Source organism: Scyliorhinus torazame, chromosome 5 (assembly GCF_047496885.1).
Source record: "Scyliorhinus torazame isolate Kashiwa2021f chromosome 5, sScyTor2.1, whole genome shotgun sequence".
In the NCBI taxonomy this organism is placed as follows: Eukaryota; Metazoa; Chordata; class Chondrichthyes; order Carcharhiniformes; family Scyliorhinidae; genus Scyliorhinus; species Scyliorhinus torazame.
The window spans coordinates 151,938,074-151,954,461 of record NC_092711.1 but is presented as its reverse complement, the minus strand read 5'-3'; the positions used below and the strand labels follow the sequence as shown (position 1 = coordinate 151,954,461).

Below are 16,388 nucleotides of genomic sequence, written 5' to 3'. Positions count from 1 at the left end.
AAGAACCAGCAACGTCTGGGGTTTGTTTCACGAAGGCCGAGCAGAATTATAAGGAGATCTCGAATAAGCTATTGCTGGAGGAGGTTAATGCGGCAAAAGTGGCTTTGGACTCCCTATTGATGCAGCAGGTCGAGAAAGGTTTGCGAGGCAGACATTGTACGAGTTTGAATAAACCGAGCAAATACTTGACCTGTTTGACAAAGAAAAAGGCCGACATTGGAACAATTCGCTCTGTGCGACTTGGAGGAGAGAAAAGGGTTTTGAGGACAGAGGAGATAAACAGGGATTTGGGGAATTCTATGCAGGATTATAAAGTCTCTGAAGTCTGGTGAAGTGTTGCTGGATATGGAGCATTTATTCTTTTCCCTGAAGCTTACGGAGGCCTCAGAAAGCCAGTGTGAGCCTCTTAATGCTCCCCTTTCTAGGGAAGAGGTCTCAAAGGCCATGAAGGAGCTGCAGCTGGGTAAAGCACCAGGAGCGGATGGCTGTGGGTGTGAGTTTTATAGGGGGCTTGAGGATTTGTTGTTGGACCCATTGATGGGTATGTATTGTCACTCTTTTGACTCAGGGATGCTGCCATCGACTCTTCGGGAGGCTACTATCTCTGATTCTGAAGGACCCAGAGCAGTGTGCGTCTTATTGGCCAATATCTCTTTTGAATTTTGACTTCAAATTATGATCTAATGTTTTGGCGAGAAGGCTGGAGGACATCCTTCCAACAATCATGCGGGGCGGTGTTTATAAGGGGGAAGACTTTCCAGTTGGTTGCTGAATGTGATTCAGGCTTTTCCGAAATACACAGTGGATGGGCTGGTGATCTCCTTCGATGCAGAGAAAGCTTTTGCTCGAGTCGATTATCTGGTGCATACGGTTCAAGGCTTCAAATTGGGTGAGGATTGTATCGAGTGGATTCAATTGTTAGATTAAAGGTAAAGTCGCCAAGGTCCCAAATGACCATAGGCTGCTTTCCCCTTTGAGGGGTAGAGCTGACTGGTGGTGATTTAACCTGAGGGTCAACACACCTCAGGCAAGAGACAAGGTTGAGAAGGTGGTGCCTTCATGAATAACCTCAGCCGGGAATTGAAGCCTCGCTCTGCATCACAAACCAGCTGTCCAAACAACTGAGCTGAACCGGCCCCTGTGATATTACAGGCTGGTCAGGGGCAGGGCTCATGGATGGTTTATAGTTGTCGTATTTGAGCTTCAGAGAGGGTCTCGACAAATAAATGAGTCAAGCTGAGGGAGCAAAGGATGTCAATGTCTTTAAGAGAGAGAGGGACCTGGACCAAGCTTTCCAGAGTCTGTACCCTCCCTGGATTCTCTTCCATTCCCTTCAGTTGCTGCAAGTGACCAATTGAAGGTGAGAATGAGAAAATAAATGGAAAGGGAGAGAAAAGAACGTGTTTTACTCACAGATGTTGGAGACAGGAGGACGCTTCAGTCTGTGTGAAGCTCAATAACCACTCACACAAAGCCCGCGCTGATTGGCTGGAGGACCAGGGTACTTCCGGTCATCCAACCCTTCCCATTGGTCAACGCCTCAGCAGGAAGCTCAGGGTTGAGCTTTCCCTTGCACATGCGCAATCTCTCCTCTTCCGCGGACATGCTCAGTCCCGGGCCGGGGGGAGGGGAAATCACAAGGAGGATTCTTGTTCTGGCCGCAGCTGGTTGCCTGGAAACCTTGTCTCGAGGAGGGGGAACAATGAGTGGGGCGGAGGAAGGTTGTTGACCAATGGGAAGAGTTGGTGAACCGGAAGGACTCTTTTCCACCATCCAGTGAGCAAAACTGGGGCCTCACACAGCTGAAAACTTCCTCCTGTCTCCAACATCTGTGAGTAAAACACTTTATTTTCTCCCCCTTTCCATTTCTTTTCTCATTCTCACCTTCAATTGGTCACTTGCAGCAACTGAAGGGAAAGGAAGTGAATCCAGGGAGGGTGCAGACTCTGCAAAGCTTGGCCCAGGTCTCTCTCTCTCTCTCTCTCTTAAAGACATTGACATCCTTTGCTCCCTCAGCTTGACACATTTATTTGCCTGGCTAAAAGGTTGGTCTCTTTCCCAATGTTCACAATTAAAGGGCTGGTTTCTCCAGGTGATGGCTGACATTTAAGGGGACAGTAAATTAATATCAGACTGAGATATGTCTCGTGTTGTTATATGGTACAGATTAGATATATTATTTATGGTTCTGTAAGAAAGTAAATCCAGTCATCTCTTCCCTTGGAGGGTTATTAGCCTCTATTTCTCTTCCACAGGGACCAGTGGGGTGTGGGGGGTCATTGAATATATTCACGGATGAGTTGGACAGATTTTTAATAAATTGTTACTTTTTAAATAATTTTCAAACAATGAATGCAACAGAGTAACAGAAAAAAATTGTGGCAAATGGGCACAAAGCGGAATAGGAGATATTGCCAACATAAATCCAAGCAACACATTGCAGAATTAATTTGGAACAGGATATTTGAGGGACCAGAGCCTCGAGATGAAATGCCAGATCAATTGAAGAACCAGTTAACGGGTTAGAGTAGTGAGTGGGGAAAGAGGGTAAGATTATATAACAATTCAGTTTGTAAACCCAAAAATATCACCAACAGACAAACAGCATAATAAAATTAAAATGAATAACACAACATAGATGACATAGAACTCCTGTAGTGCAGAAGGCTATTCGCCCCTTCGCATCTGTACTGAGCCTCAGAAAGAGCATTTCACTGAAGCCCACTCCCCATCCAATCCTCTTAACCCGGTGCATTGAACATGGTCAACTCACCTAACATACACATCTTGGATACTAAGGGGCAAATTAGCATGACCAATCCACTTTTGCTGCACATCTTTGGACAGTGGGAGGAAACTAGAGCACCCGGAGGAAACACACAAAGACACAAGGAGAATACACAAACTCCATACAGACAGCTACCCAAGGCTGGATTTGAACCTGGGTCCCTGGCACTGAGGTAGCAGTACTAACGACTGTGCCCTACTCCCGGCCTAAGTTAAATTGAATTCACTCATGGGAAGTCCAGGAGGAGCAAGTCAGTCAAATTGGAGCCTATATATTTGAGATAGGAGTCCCATACTTTATCCAATGCATCAGACTCAGAATGAATTACAGACATTAAAAATTGCATGGAGATGCATTCCATAATCAGCCTATGCCAGTTTTGGATCGAGGGAGACCTGACTGGTCTGCTTCTGTATTGAGCCAGATGAATGTTGGTTCCATCCTAACCCAATCCCTTAAAAACCTAAGACGAGAGGCCAATTGATGAAGCTTGATTTTCAGGAGACCATACCCTCCCTGAGCTCCTGGTGATTGGAGCTCAACAAACTTGAGGCGCGATTTCTTTTTGTTCCAGGTAGAGTCATAGATATTTACAGCATGGAAACAGGCCTTTCGGCCCCGCTTGTCCATGCCGCCCAGTTTCTATCACTAAACTAGTCCCACTTGCCAGCATTTGGCCCATATCCCTCTATACCAAGCCTGCCCATGTAACTGTCTAACTGCTTGTTAAAGGACAAAATTGTACCCGCCTCTACCACTGACTCTGGCAGCCCATTCAAGATGTTCACCACCCTCTGTGTGAAGAAACTTCTCCTCTGGTCTCTTTTGTATCTCTCTTCTCTCATCTTAAACCCATGCCCTCTAGTTCTAGACTCCTCTACATTAGGGAAAAGATGTTGACTATATACCTTATTTATGTCCCAGCCTATCCATGTGCGGTCTTACCAATGTCTTGTCCAACTTCAATAAGACATCCCAACTCCTGTATTCAATATTCTAACCAATAAAACTGAGCATACTGAATGCCTTCTTCACCATCCTGTCCACCTGCGACTCCACCTACAAGGAGCTATGAACCTGTACTCCTGGATATCTTTGTTCTGTGACTCTCCCCAACTCCCTACCATTAACTGAGTAGGTGCTGCCCTGATTTGTTTAATTCCCCTAACGACTCTGGTCGACAGCAGTATAGGCAGCATCTGCAGAGGGTACAACAGTCTGGGCAACACATTCATTTTAATGAAGGCGATCCTCGCCATGAAATCGGAAGAGCCGACCACCGGGCAAGGTCCCACCTAATAGTCACCATCAGCTGTGGAAAGTTGGCCCCACATAGCTGTCTGAAAGAGGGGGGGGGGCCATTGACATTCCCTGGATTTTAAATGTCGTGGGGGAGCATCTGAGGGGAAGATAGCCAGAGGAGGGAGCTGACCCCTCAACCCCTCCCACCGGCATGGGCTCAGACTCAGTAAAATTGATCTCGATACGAGAGAAGTCACTAAATCTATCCACTACTCCAATAATGTCTGGGACTGAAACACTGGGTTCAACACAAACAGCAGTCCGTCATCTGCACACAGAGTGATATTGTTCTGCCTCACTCCACCCCTCAGAGGATCTGATCTAATATCCTCCGGCAAGGGCTCAATGGCCAACGCAAACAGCAAGGGGGACAGAGGGCAGCCCAGTCTAGTCCCTCTCTGAAGCTCAAAATTCAACATCTTATACCATTGGTAAGCACCGCCGCTGCCAGTCTGTGATGTAACAATTGAATCCACTCAATATAATCCTCACCCAACCCGAAGCCTCACAGCGGATACACCAGATAATTCCACTCAACTCAAGCAAAAACTTTCTCTGCATTGAAGGAGATCACCAGCCCATCCAATGCATATTTATGAAAAGCCTGAATCACATTCAGCAACCTTCCAACATTGTTACTGGAATATCTTCCCCTTATAAACCCAGTCTGGTCCTCCCGCACGATTGTCGGAAGGATGTCCGCCAGCCTTATCGCCAAAACTTTAGATCGCAGTTTCAAGTCCACATTCAAAAGAGAGATTGGCCAATAAGAGGCCCACTCCTCTGAGTCCTTGCCCACCTTCAGAATCCAAGAGATATTCACCTCACGAAGAGTCGGTGGCAGCATCCCCGAGTCAAAAGAGTAACAACACATATCTACCAATGGGTCCAACACAAATCCTCAGACCACTGATAAAAGTCACACCCACAGCCATCATCGGTCCCGGGGCTTTACCCGGCTGCATCTCCTTCTTGGCCTTTGATACCTGTTCCCTAGAAATAATATAATAATCTTTTATTGTCACAAGTAGGCTTGCATTAACACTGCAATTAAAAGCCCCAAGTCGCCACATTCAGGCGCCTGTTTGGGTCACAGAGGGAGAATTCAGAATTCTCAGCCGGTACAGGAATTGAACCCGCGCTGCTGGCCTTGTTCTGCATTACAAACCAGCTGTCTCATGAAGATTTTCTGAGGCCTCCAGAAGCTTCAGGGAAGAGAAAGAATGTTCCACACCCACCAACACATCACCAGACTGCTCAGACTTGTATAATCCTGCATGGAATTCCTCAAATCCCTGTTTGTCGCCTCCGTCTTCATGACCCTTTTCCATCCCCCAAGCCACACAGAGGGATTCGCTCTAAAGTCGGCCTTTTTCTTTGTCAAACAGGCAAGTATTTGCTCGGCTTATTCCCAAACTCGAAAACTTCGACCTCACAAACGTTCAACTTTTCTCGGCCTGCTGAGTAAACAGGGAGCCCAAAGCCACTCTTGCTGCGTTAACCTCCTTCAGCAATAGCTTACTAGGAAGCTTCTTATAATTCTCCTCATCTTCGCCAAACAAACCTCCAGACGCCGCTGGTTCTCCAGCATCCTGCACCTTTTATTAGCAGTGTAAGAAATGACCAGCCCTGAGCATAAACTTTACACGTATCCCACAAAATGGAGCGGGGAAATCCCAGGGGTCGAGTTAACCAAAAGGAGGAACTCAAACTCTTCCCGAAAGTGCAGAAAAATGAACTCGGGGAGGCTCCAAACCTCCACATTCTCAACCTGGGGGTGAGCCCTTGAGCAGAAACTCCAGACAAACTGGGGAAGGTCTGCGATTACGATGCTCCCTGTGGTGCAAGTGGACACAAGGTGTAGGATCGTCCTCGGCACAAAAAGGTTGTTGATTCTAGTCTGACATTGCTGTGGGGCTGGATAGAAGGTAAAATCTCTGCTCCTCGGGTACGAAGTTCGCTAAACATCCACATAACCCACCTCCTCACTGTTATGACCCCAGACTAGACCCCAACAGTGGCTCGGATACTGGACACAAACCCCAATATTTTATTTGTGTTTTGTAAGATTGTGAGGAAAGGATACCTGACTCCAGGAGTGATTTCACAAAAAATAGGGCTGTGCTATATGAAAACAAACTTTATTACTGGCACAATATTAAAATAAGTTTAAGATCCCACCAGAAAACAGCTGACAATTAGCCCTTAAACAATGCTAATCAATACAGTGAATACAGTAACCCTTAACTGCTACCTTTATTCCCACGCAAACAACAAAAACACCATCTCAGCTCTCAATCCACCGTTAAACACAGTTAGCCCTCAGCAACACATGCTTTACACAGATGTTCTTTGAAAAAGAGAGATCTTGTGCCACCACTTTAAAGACAAGATCTGAATCCTGTCAGAACCATGAAGAAACCTGGGAAGCTGTTTCAGCTTGTTTCAGCTCGCCTTCGAATGACACTCTTTTGAACTGCTTGGAAAGAACCTGCCAATCTAGCTGCAAACATATATTTCAACTGAGCTTAGATGCTTGACCTCTGCTCACATCTTGAACTAATTCTCAACTAAAACACTGCTTTGCTGCAAAAAGCCTGAAACAGTGGCTCCTCCCAGTACTGACACCATCTTACCAAGCTGAAATCGAATTAACTCCACAGGGAATCCCCTTCATCCAAACAACATTCCATTAGCCCACACTTTTTACGATGCTTTAATTACACCTCTGGCTGCAAAACTTGGTTGTCCTTCAAAAAGAATAAAGTTAGAGTACCCAATTCTTTTTTTTCCAATTAAGGGGCAACGTAGCGTGGCCAATTCACCGACCCTGCACATTGTTTTACATTGTGGGGTGAGACCCATGCAGACACAGGGAGAATGTGCAGACTCCACATGGACAGTGACCCGGGGCCAGGATCGAACCCAGGTCCTCGGCACTGAGGGGCAGCAGTGCTAATCACCGCCACCATGCTGCCCCCGGTAATGAATTCAAAGACAATGTGGTGAAGCTTTGGAATTCTCTACCCCAGAGGACTGTGGAGCCTCAGCATCAAGTATTTTTAGACCGAGAGTGATAGGTTTCTCGATATTGAAGATATCGAGGGATATGGGGGATAGTGTGGGAAAATGGTGCTGAGGTAGATCGGCCAATGATCTCATTCAATGGTCGAGTAGGCTTGATGGGCTGAATGGCCAACTGCAGCTCCTATTTGTTGTGGTCTCTGTGTCCAGGACAGGAAGCAGTGAGCATGGATCTGTCAATCAGCCTGAATCAGCACCTTCAGGAGAATTGGAAGGGTGAATATTAGATACAGCAGCGTGAGAATGGAGGGAGAGTGCGTGGGATGGAGATTTACAGCTTTTGGGGAATGAGAGAGGAAAGAATGTTTCATAGAAATTAAAATAATCTGTTCTGAATTTCTATCCTGGACTGACTGATGTCTTTTGTAAACTCCAAAGGAAAGGATTTACAGACAGAAATCTCAAACACCACGTCTGGATCTGACAGAGTCACTCGGTTCATCGGCCATTACATCGGGAAGGAGGAATGTTTGCCCGACCTGTTGACTTCAACAAAGTTTAAACAGCAGTGTGACTGGAAAAGCACCGAGACACACACACACCCGAGTGAGAGTGTTCCAGACCACTGACTGTGGAAAGAGCTTTAACTAGTTACACAGCCTGAAAAATCATCTCACAATTTGCAGCGGGGAGAGACCGTACATGTGTTCTGTGTGTGAACAAGGCTTCAAGTGATTGTCCGACCTGGAGAGACACGAGGAGACCCAAAACATGGAGAAACCGTGGAAATGTGGGGACTGTGGGAAGGGATACAGATCCCCATCTGTGCTGGAAGTTCACCGACACAGTCACACTGGAGAGAGGCCATTCACCTGCTCTCAGTGTGGGAAGGGATTCACTGAGTTATCCAATTTGAGGAAACACCAGCGAGTTCACACTGGGGGGTGGCCATTCACTTGCTCTCAGTGTGGGAAGGTATTCACTCGGTTGGACAGCCTGAAGTCACACCAGCGAATTCACACCGGGGAGAGACCGTTCACCTGCTCTCAGTGTGGGAGAGAATTCACTGCGTTATCCAATCTGAAGAAACACCAGCGAATTCACACTGGGGAGAGGCCATTCACCTGCTCCCAGTGTGGGAAGGGATTCACTCAGTCAAGCAGCCTGCAGACACACCAGCGAATTCACACTGGGCAGAGGCCGTTCACCTGCTCCCAGTGTGGGAAGGGATTCATTCAGTCAAGCAGCCTGCAGACACACCAGCGAGTTCACACTGGGGAGAAGCCGTTCACCTGCTCTCAGTGTGGGAAGGGATTCACTACTTCATCGAGCCTGCTGAAACACCTGCGAGTTCACACTGGGGAGAAGCCGTTCAACTGCTCTCAGTGTGGGAAGGGATTCACTTACTTCTCCAACCTGCGGAGACACCAGCGAGTTCACACTGGAGAGAAGCCGTTCACCTGCTCTCAGTGTGGGAAGGGATTCTGTGTTTCCTCGTCCCTGCTGAGACACCAACAAGTTCACAATTGATTACAGTGATGGATTTTGCTGTTATTGTTTCTGCTTCAATTACATCCAGGGCTGCATTTCGTTCTCTCTTCTCTTTCTCTCTCGGGGATTCTGAGACGGGGAAAGTGATGCAACCGTGGCGAACAAGAAATATTAACAATTCCATTAGATCAAAGGAAGAGGATCATAAAGTGGCCCAAATAGTAGTAAGCCTGAGGATTGGGAACTTGTTTTAGAATTCAGCAAAGGAGGACCAAGAAACTGATAAAAGAGAAAATAGAACCTGGACTTGCACAAACTGATCATGGGAGGGGACTTTAATACAGTTATTGATCCCGGCCTGGATCGATCATGCTTGAAAACGGTCAGGGTGCCAGCAATGGCAAAGGAACTGAAAGGGTTCATGGAGCAGATGGGGTGGGGTGGATCCATGGAGATTTAGGCAGCCGAGGGTTAAGGAGTTTCCTTTCTACTCCCACGTACATAAGGTATACTCTCAGATCGATTTCTTTGTTTTGGGTAGGGCCTTGCTGGCAGGGGTGGTGGACACTGGGTATTCGGTGATTACGATCTCGGACCATGCTCCACACTGGGTTGACCTGCAGATGAGTAAAGATAGCAATTAGCGCCCGCAATGGAGGTTGGATGTCGGGCTGTTGGCGGACGAAGCTGTGTGCGAGAGGCTGAGGAAATGCATGCTGCATTACCCGCAGGTAAATGATTCAGGGGAGGTCTCAGCAGCGGTGGTCTGGGAAGCGCTGAAGGCAGTGGTGAGAGGAGAGCTGATCTCGATCCGGGCTCACAGGGACAGGGCAGAGACGGACCGACTAGTAAAAGAGATTCTACAAGTCGACAGGAGGTACGCGGAGACTCCAGAGAGAGGGCATTTAAGGGAACGGCGGAGGCTACAGGCGGAGTTTGGCTTGTTAACCACAGGGAGGGCAGTGGAATAGCTCAAAGGCGAGGGGGGCGATATACGAGCATGGTGGGAAGGCCAGCAGGATGCTTGCACAGCAGCTTAGAAAGCGGGAGGCAGGTAGGGAAATAGGGAAAGTTAGCGTCGGGGATGGAAACTTAGTTGGGGACTCGGTAGGGGTTGTAAGACGCTTCGGGATTTTTACAGCAGGTTGTACAGGTCAGAACCCCCTGCGGGGCCGGAGGGGATGAGGCACTTCCTGGAGGGGCTGACTTTCCCGAAGGTGGACCGGGTGCTGGTAGTAGGACAGGGAACCCCGATCAGGTTGGAAGAGATAGTGGAGGGTCTGAAGGCCATGCTGCCGGGTAAGGCCCGGGATCGGACGGGTACCCAGCGGAGTTCTATAAAATGTTCTCCGGGATATTGGGACCGGTGCTGATGAAGGTGTTTATCGAGGCAACGGAGAGGGAGGTTCTGCCCCAGATGGTGTCACAGGCCACAATTTCGCTTATCCTGAATCGGGACAAGGACCCGGAACTATGTGGGTCCTACGGGCTGATTTCCCTGTTGAACGTAGATGCCAAACTGCTGGCCAAAATGTTGTCCTCCTGGATTGAGGATTGTGTACCGGACATCATTGTGGAGGATCAGACGGGGTTCGTTAAGGGCAGGCAGCTGGTGGCCAATGTAAGAAAGCTGTTAAATGTGATCACGGTGCCCTCGGAAAGTAGGGAGGTGGAGGTAGTGGTCGCAATGGATGTGGAGAAAGCTTTTGACGGGTTGAGTGGGATTATTTTTGGGAGGTCCTGGGGCGGTTTGGATTTGGGAGGGGCTTTATTGACTGGGTCAGGTTGCTGTACCAGGCTCCTGTGGCCAGTGTATGGACAAACAGGACAACTTCAGAATATTTCAGGCTACACCGGGGGACGAGACCGGCATGTCCCCTCTCCCCACTGCTGTTTGCACTGGCTATAGAGCCACTGGCAATTGCTCTGAGGGCTTCAAGCGGCTGGAAGGGGCTCGTCCAGGGGAGGGGGGAGCACAGAGTCTCGCTGTATGCGGACGACCTGCTTTTGTATGTTTCGAATCCAATTGAGGGGATGGAAGAAATTATGGGAATTTTAGGGGAATTCGGCTGCTTTTCGGGGTACAAACTTAATATGGGGAAGAGCGAGATGTTTGTAGTCCAGGAGAGGCGACTGGGGGAACTGCCGTTTAGAGTGGCAGGGGACAGTTTCAGGTACCTAGGTATCCAGGTGGCGAGGGATTGGGACCGGCTACACAAATTGAACTTGGCCGGTTGGTGGATCAGATGAAAGATGACTTCCGGAGATGGTATGCGCTCCAGTTGTCTCTGGTGGGCAGAGTCCAAGCGGTGAAAATGACGGTCCTCCCGAGATTCCTGTTTGTTTTTCAATGTCTCCCCATCTTCATCCCGCGGTCCTTTTTTAAGTGTGTCAATATAGTTAGAGCGGGCTTTGTATGGGGGGACAAGTCCCTGCGAGTGAGGAGGGTAATGCTGGAGTGGAGTCGGGGTCAGGGCGGGCTGGCGCTGCTGAACTTTAGCAACTATTACTGGGCGGCTAACATAGCCATGATTAGGAAGTGGCTGGTGGAAGGTGGGGGGGTCGGCATGGGTGCGTATGGAGGCGGCTTCTTGCATGTGCACATGTCTGGGGGCGCTGGTAACTGCGCCTCTGCTGTTCACGCCGGCATGGTACTCCACCAGCCCCGTGGTGGTGGCGGCCTTGAGAGTCTGGGGGCAGTGGAGGGGACGTGTGGGAGCAGTGGCAGAATCGGTCTTGTCCCCAATCTGTGATAATCACCGGTTTGCCCCGGGGAGGATGGACGGGGGGTTCCGAATTTGGCAGAGAGCGGGGATTGAGAGGATGGGGGACTTGTTTATAGAGGGGAGCTTTCCGAATATGAGGGCGCTGGAGGAGAAGTTTGCATTGGCGGGGGGTAATGAATTTCGATATCTGCAGGTGCGGGACTTTTTGCGGAAGCAGGTACCAACCTTCCCACTCCTGCCGCTAAGGGGGATTCAGGATAGGGTGGTTTCTAGAGGATGGATAGGTGAGGGGAGTGTTTCTTACATTTATAAGGAGCTTATGGGATTAGAGGCGATGCAGACCAAGGAGCTGAAGCGAAAGTGGGAGGAGGAGCTGGGGGGAGAGATCGAGGAGGGCCTTTGGGCGAATGCATTGAGTAGAGTCAACGCAACCGCAACTTGTGCCAGACTCAGCCTGATTCAATTCAAGGTTGTGCACCGGGCTCATATGACAGTGATTCTTTGGGGTGGAGGACAGGTGTGCGAAGTGCGCGGGGGGGCCAGTGAACCATGTCCACATGTTCTGGGCATGTCCAAGGCTATGGGGATTTTGGCAGGGGTTTGCCGACGTCATGTCCAAAGTATTAAATACGAGGGTGGCAATGAGTCCAGAGGTGGCGATTCTTGGGGTGTCGCAGGATCCAGGAATCCAGGAGGAGAAAGAGGCAGACGTTCTGGCCTTTGCTTCCCTGGTGGCCCAGAGGCGGAAAGTACTAGCATGGAGGGACTCGAGGCCCCCGAAGTCAGAGACCTGGCAATCATAGAACATAGAACATTACAATGCAGTACAGGCCCTTCGGCCCTCGATGTTGCGCCGACCTGTGAAACCAATCTAAAGCCTATCTACACTATTCCCTTATCATCCATATTTTTATCCAATTACTTTTTGAATGCCCTTAATATTGGCGAGTCCACGACTGTTGCAGGCAGGGCATTCCACGCCCCTACTACTCTCTGAGTAACGAACCTACCTCTGACATCTGTCCTATATCTATCTCCCCTCAATTTAAAGCTATGTCCCCTCGTGCAAGCCATCACCATCCGAGGAAAAAGGCTCTCGCTGTCCACCCTTTATAATCCTCTGATCATCTTCTATGCCTCAATTACGTCACCTCTTAACCTTCTTCTCTCTAACGAAAATAGCCTTAAGTCGCTCAGCCTTTCCTCATAAGATCTTCCCTCCATACCAGGCAACATTCTGGTAAATCTCCTCTGCACCCTTTCCAATGCTTCCACATCCTTCCTACAATGCGGCGACCAGAACTGCACGCAATACTCCAAATGCGGACACACCAGAGTTTTGTAGAGCTGCAAAATTACCTCATGGCTCCGAAACTCAATTCCTCTACCAATAAAAGCTAACGCCTTCTTGACAACCCTATCAACCTGGGTGGCAACTTTCAGGGATCTATGTACATGGACACCGAGATCTCTCTGCTCATCCACACTGCCAAGAATCTTACCATTAGCCCATTACTTTGTATTCCTGTTACTCCTTCCAAAATGAATCACCTCACACTTTTCTGCACTAAACTCCATTTGTCACCTCTCAGCCCAGCTCTGCAGCTTATCTATGTCTCTCTGTAACCTGCAACATCCTTCCGCACTGTCCACAACTCCACTGACTTTAGTGTCATCTGCAAATTTACTCACCCATCCTTCTACGCCCTCCTCCAGGTCATTTATAAAAATGAAAAACAGCAGTGACCCCAAAACAGATCCTTGTGGTACACCACTAGTAACTGGACTCCAGGCTGAACATTTCCTATCAACCACCACCCTCTGTCTTCTTACGGCTAGCCAATTTCTGATCCAAACTGCTAAATCACCCTGAATCCCATGCCTACCGTGGGGAACCTTATCAAACGCTTTACTGAAATCCATATACACCACATCAACTGCTTTACCCTCGTCCACCTGTTTGGTCGCCTTCTCAAAGAACTCAATAAGGTTTGTGAGGCACCACCTACCCTTCACAAAACCGTGTTGACTATCCCTAATCAACTTATTCCTTTCTAGATGATTATAAATCCTATCTCTTATAAACCTTTCCAAGACTTTGCCCACAAATGAAGTAAGGCTCATTGGTCTAGTTACCGGGGTTGTCTCTACTCCCCTTCTTGAACAAGGGGACAACATTTGCTATCCTCCAGTCTTCTGGCACTATTCCTGTAGACAGTGACGACATAAAGATCAAAGCCAGCCAGGTGAGGGGTATGGATGGAGAGTCGGGCGGGGGTGCCGCCGGGGGGAGAGCTGGAGGAGGGAGACTGGGGCACGCGGCTGGCCGAAAAAGGGCGATGGCTAGTCGGCGGGATGGGGGGGGGTGGTTAACCCGCTGACCAGGCTGATCATGTGGAACGTGAGGGGCCTGTATGGGCTGGTCAAGCGGTCCCGCGTGCTCTCGCATTTGAAGGGGTTGAAGGCGGACGTGGCCATGTTGCAAGCGACGCACTTAAAGCTCGCAGACCAGACGAGGCGAAGGAAAGGATGGGTGTTTCACTCGGGGTTAGACTCCAAGACCAGAGGGGTGGCCATTTTGGTCAGTAAACGAGTGGCGTTTGAGGCGGGGAGCATCGTGGCGGACAAGGGAGGCAGGTATATAATGGTGAGTGGCAAGCTGCAGGGGGCCCGGGTGGTGTTAGTGAATGTATATGCCCCGAACTGGGACGATGCGGACTTTATGAGGCGCGTGTTGGGTAGGATCCTGGACATGGAGATAAGTCACCTGATTATGGGAGGGGACTTTAATATGGTCTTGGATCATTCCAAGTCCAGAACGCGAAAGAGGCTGGCGGCGGCCAGGGCCTTGTGGGAGTTCATGGGCCAGGTGGGGGGAGTGGACCCCTGGAGGTTTACGAGGCCAAGGCCGAAGGAGTTTTCCTTTTTCTCCCATGTCCATAAAGTCTATTCGCGAATAGACCTCTTTGTGTTGAGTAGGGCGTTAATCCCGAGCCTGGAGGGGTAGAATACTCGGCCATTGCGGTCTCGGACCATGCCCCGCACTGGGTGGACCTACGACTGGGGGTGGAACGGGGTCAGCGCCCTCTCTGGCGACTGAATGTGGGGCTGCTGGCGGACGAAGAGATGTGCGGGTGGATAAGGAGGAGTATTGAGAATTATGTGGGAGCGAATGACACCGGAGACGTGAAGGTGGCAGTGGTTTGGGAGGCTCTGAAGGCGGTCATTAGGGGAGAGTTAATCTCCATTAGGTCCCATAGAGAGAAGAAGGAGAGGGTGGAGAGGGAGAGACTGGTGGGAGAGATACTCCGCGTAGATGGGAGGTACGCGGAGGCCCCAGAGGGGGGGCTGTTGATCGAGCGCCGGACATTATAGGTGGAGTTTGACTTGCTGACCACTGGGAAGGCGGAGGCGCAGCTGAGGAAAGCGAAGGGGGCAGTTTATGAGTATGGGGAGAAGGCGAGTAGGATGCTGGCGCACCAGCTGCGCAGGAGGGACGCGGCCAGAGAGATTGGGGGAGTGCGGGATAGGGAAGGCAACATGGTGCTGAGCCCAGAGAGGGTTAATGAAGTCTTCAGGGAGTTCCACGGGAAATTATACGAGTCGGTACCCCCCGGGGAGGGGGCAGGGATGAGGCAGTTCATGGACCGGTTGAGGTTCCCAAGGGTGGAAGCAGAGCGGGTGGAGGGACTGGGGGCCCCGATTGAGTTGGAGGAGGTAGTCAGGGTGCTGGCAAGCATGCAGTCGGGCAAGGCCCCGGGCCCGGACGTCTTCCCTGTAGAATTTTATAAAAGTTCTCGGAGCTGCTGAGCCCGCTCCTGCTGAGAACCTTCAATGAGGCAAAGGAGAACGGGACCCTCCCTCCGACAATGTCGCAGGCATTGACCTTGCTCATCCTGAAGAAGGAGAAGGATCCGCTTCAGTGTGGGTCCCACAGGCCGATATCACTCCTGAATGTAGATGCCAAGCTGTTGGCAAAAGTTCTGGCCACCAGAATAGAGGACGGTGTCCCGGGAGTGATTGGGGAGGACCAGATGGGTTTTGTTAAGGGCAGGCAGCTGAACACGAACGTGAGGAGGCTCCTGAATATCATCATGATGCCCTTGGATGGGGGGGGGGGGGGGAAGGTGGAGGTGATGGCTGCGATGGACGCGGAGAAGGCCTTTGACAGAGTGGAGTGGGAGTATCTGTGGGAGGCGCTAGGCAGGTTTGGATTTGGGGAGGGATTTATAGGGTGGGTCAAGCTGCTGTACCAGGCCCCTGTAGCGAGTGTGTCCACAAACCGGCTAAGGTCGGAATATTTCAGGCTGCACCGGGGGACGAGACAGGGGTGTCCCCTGTCCCCGTTGCTGTTTGCCCTGGCAATTGAGCCGTTGGTCATTGCGCTCAGGACTTCGAGGGATTGGAGGGGGCTGATGCGGGGAGGGGAGGAGCACCGGGTCTCCCTCTACGCGGATGACCTACTGTTGTATATTTCGGACCCGTTAGAGGGGATGGGGGAGGTCATGCGGATCCTGGGGGACTTCGGGAGGTTCTCGGGGTATAAGTTGAACGTGGGGAAGAGTGAGCTGTTCGTGGTCCACGGTAGGGGTCATGAGGAGAGATTGAGGGAGCTCCCGCTCAGGATAGTGGAGAGGAGCCTTTGGTACTTGGGGATACAAGTGGCCAGCAACTGGGATGCCCTGCACAGGCTCAACTTAACCCGGCGAATGGAGCAGATGAAGGGAGAGTTTAAGAGGTGGGATATGCTCCTGCTTTCCCTGGCGGGACGGGTGCAGACTGTGAAGGTGACGGCTCTCCCCAGGTTCCTCTTCGTATTCAGTGCCTCCCCATTTTCATCCCCAAGTCCTTCTTTCAGCGGGTGAATAAGATTGTTACCGGATTTGTGTGGGTGAATAAAACCCCGTGAGTCAAAAGGGTATTCTTGGAGCATAGTGGCCATGATTAGGAAATGGATGATGGAGGAGGGGGCGGCTCGAGGCGGCGTCGTGTAGAGACACCAGTCTAGGGGCAGTTGTCACGGCTCCCCTGCCGTTCTCGCCGGCGCGATACACCAC

The 16,388-nt window shown here is 50.3% G+C and overlaps 1 protein-coding gene across 2 annotated transcripts; it reads left to right on the top strand.

The window, feature by feature from the left end:
• The first annotated feature begins 1,593 nt into the window (after positions 1 to 1,593).
• LOC140422090 (uncharacterized) lies at positions 1,594 to 13,638 on the top strand. Of its 2 annotated transcripts, none has more exons than XM_072507107.1 (2): positions 1,594 to 1,831; positions 7,558 to 13,638. In XM_072507107.1, exon 2 carries the CDS (start codon positions 7,886 to 7,888, stop codon positions 8,642 to 8,644), a length of 759 nt encoding a protein of 252 aa, XP_072363208.1. In that variant the 5' UTR covers positions 1,594 to 1,831; positions 7,558 to 7,885; the 3' UTR covers positions 8,645 to 13,638. The 2 variants fall into 2 exon arrangements, with proteins under 2 accessions (XP_072363208.1, XP_072363207.1); XM_072507106.1 differs by having other exon boundaries at positions 7,553 to 13,638.
• The last annotated feature ends 2,750 nt before the right edge of the window (positions 13,639 to 16,388 follow it).

Excerpts from the sequence above, each read along its gene's own strand:
- LOC140422090 (XM_072507107.1), top strand. The coding sequence starts at position 7,886 with ATGGAGAAACCGTGGAAATGTGGGGACTGTGGGAAGGGATACAGATCC.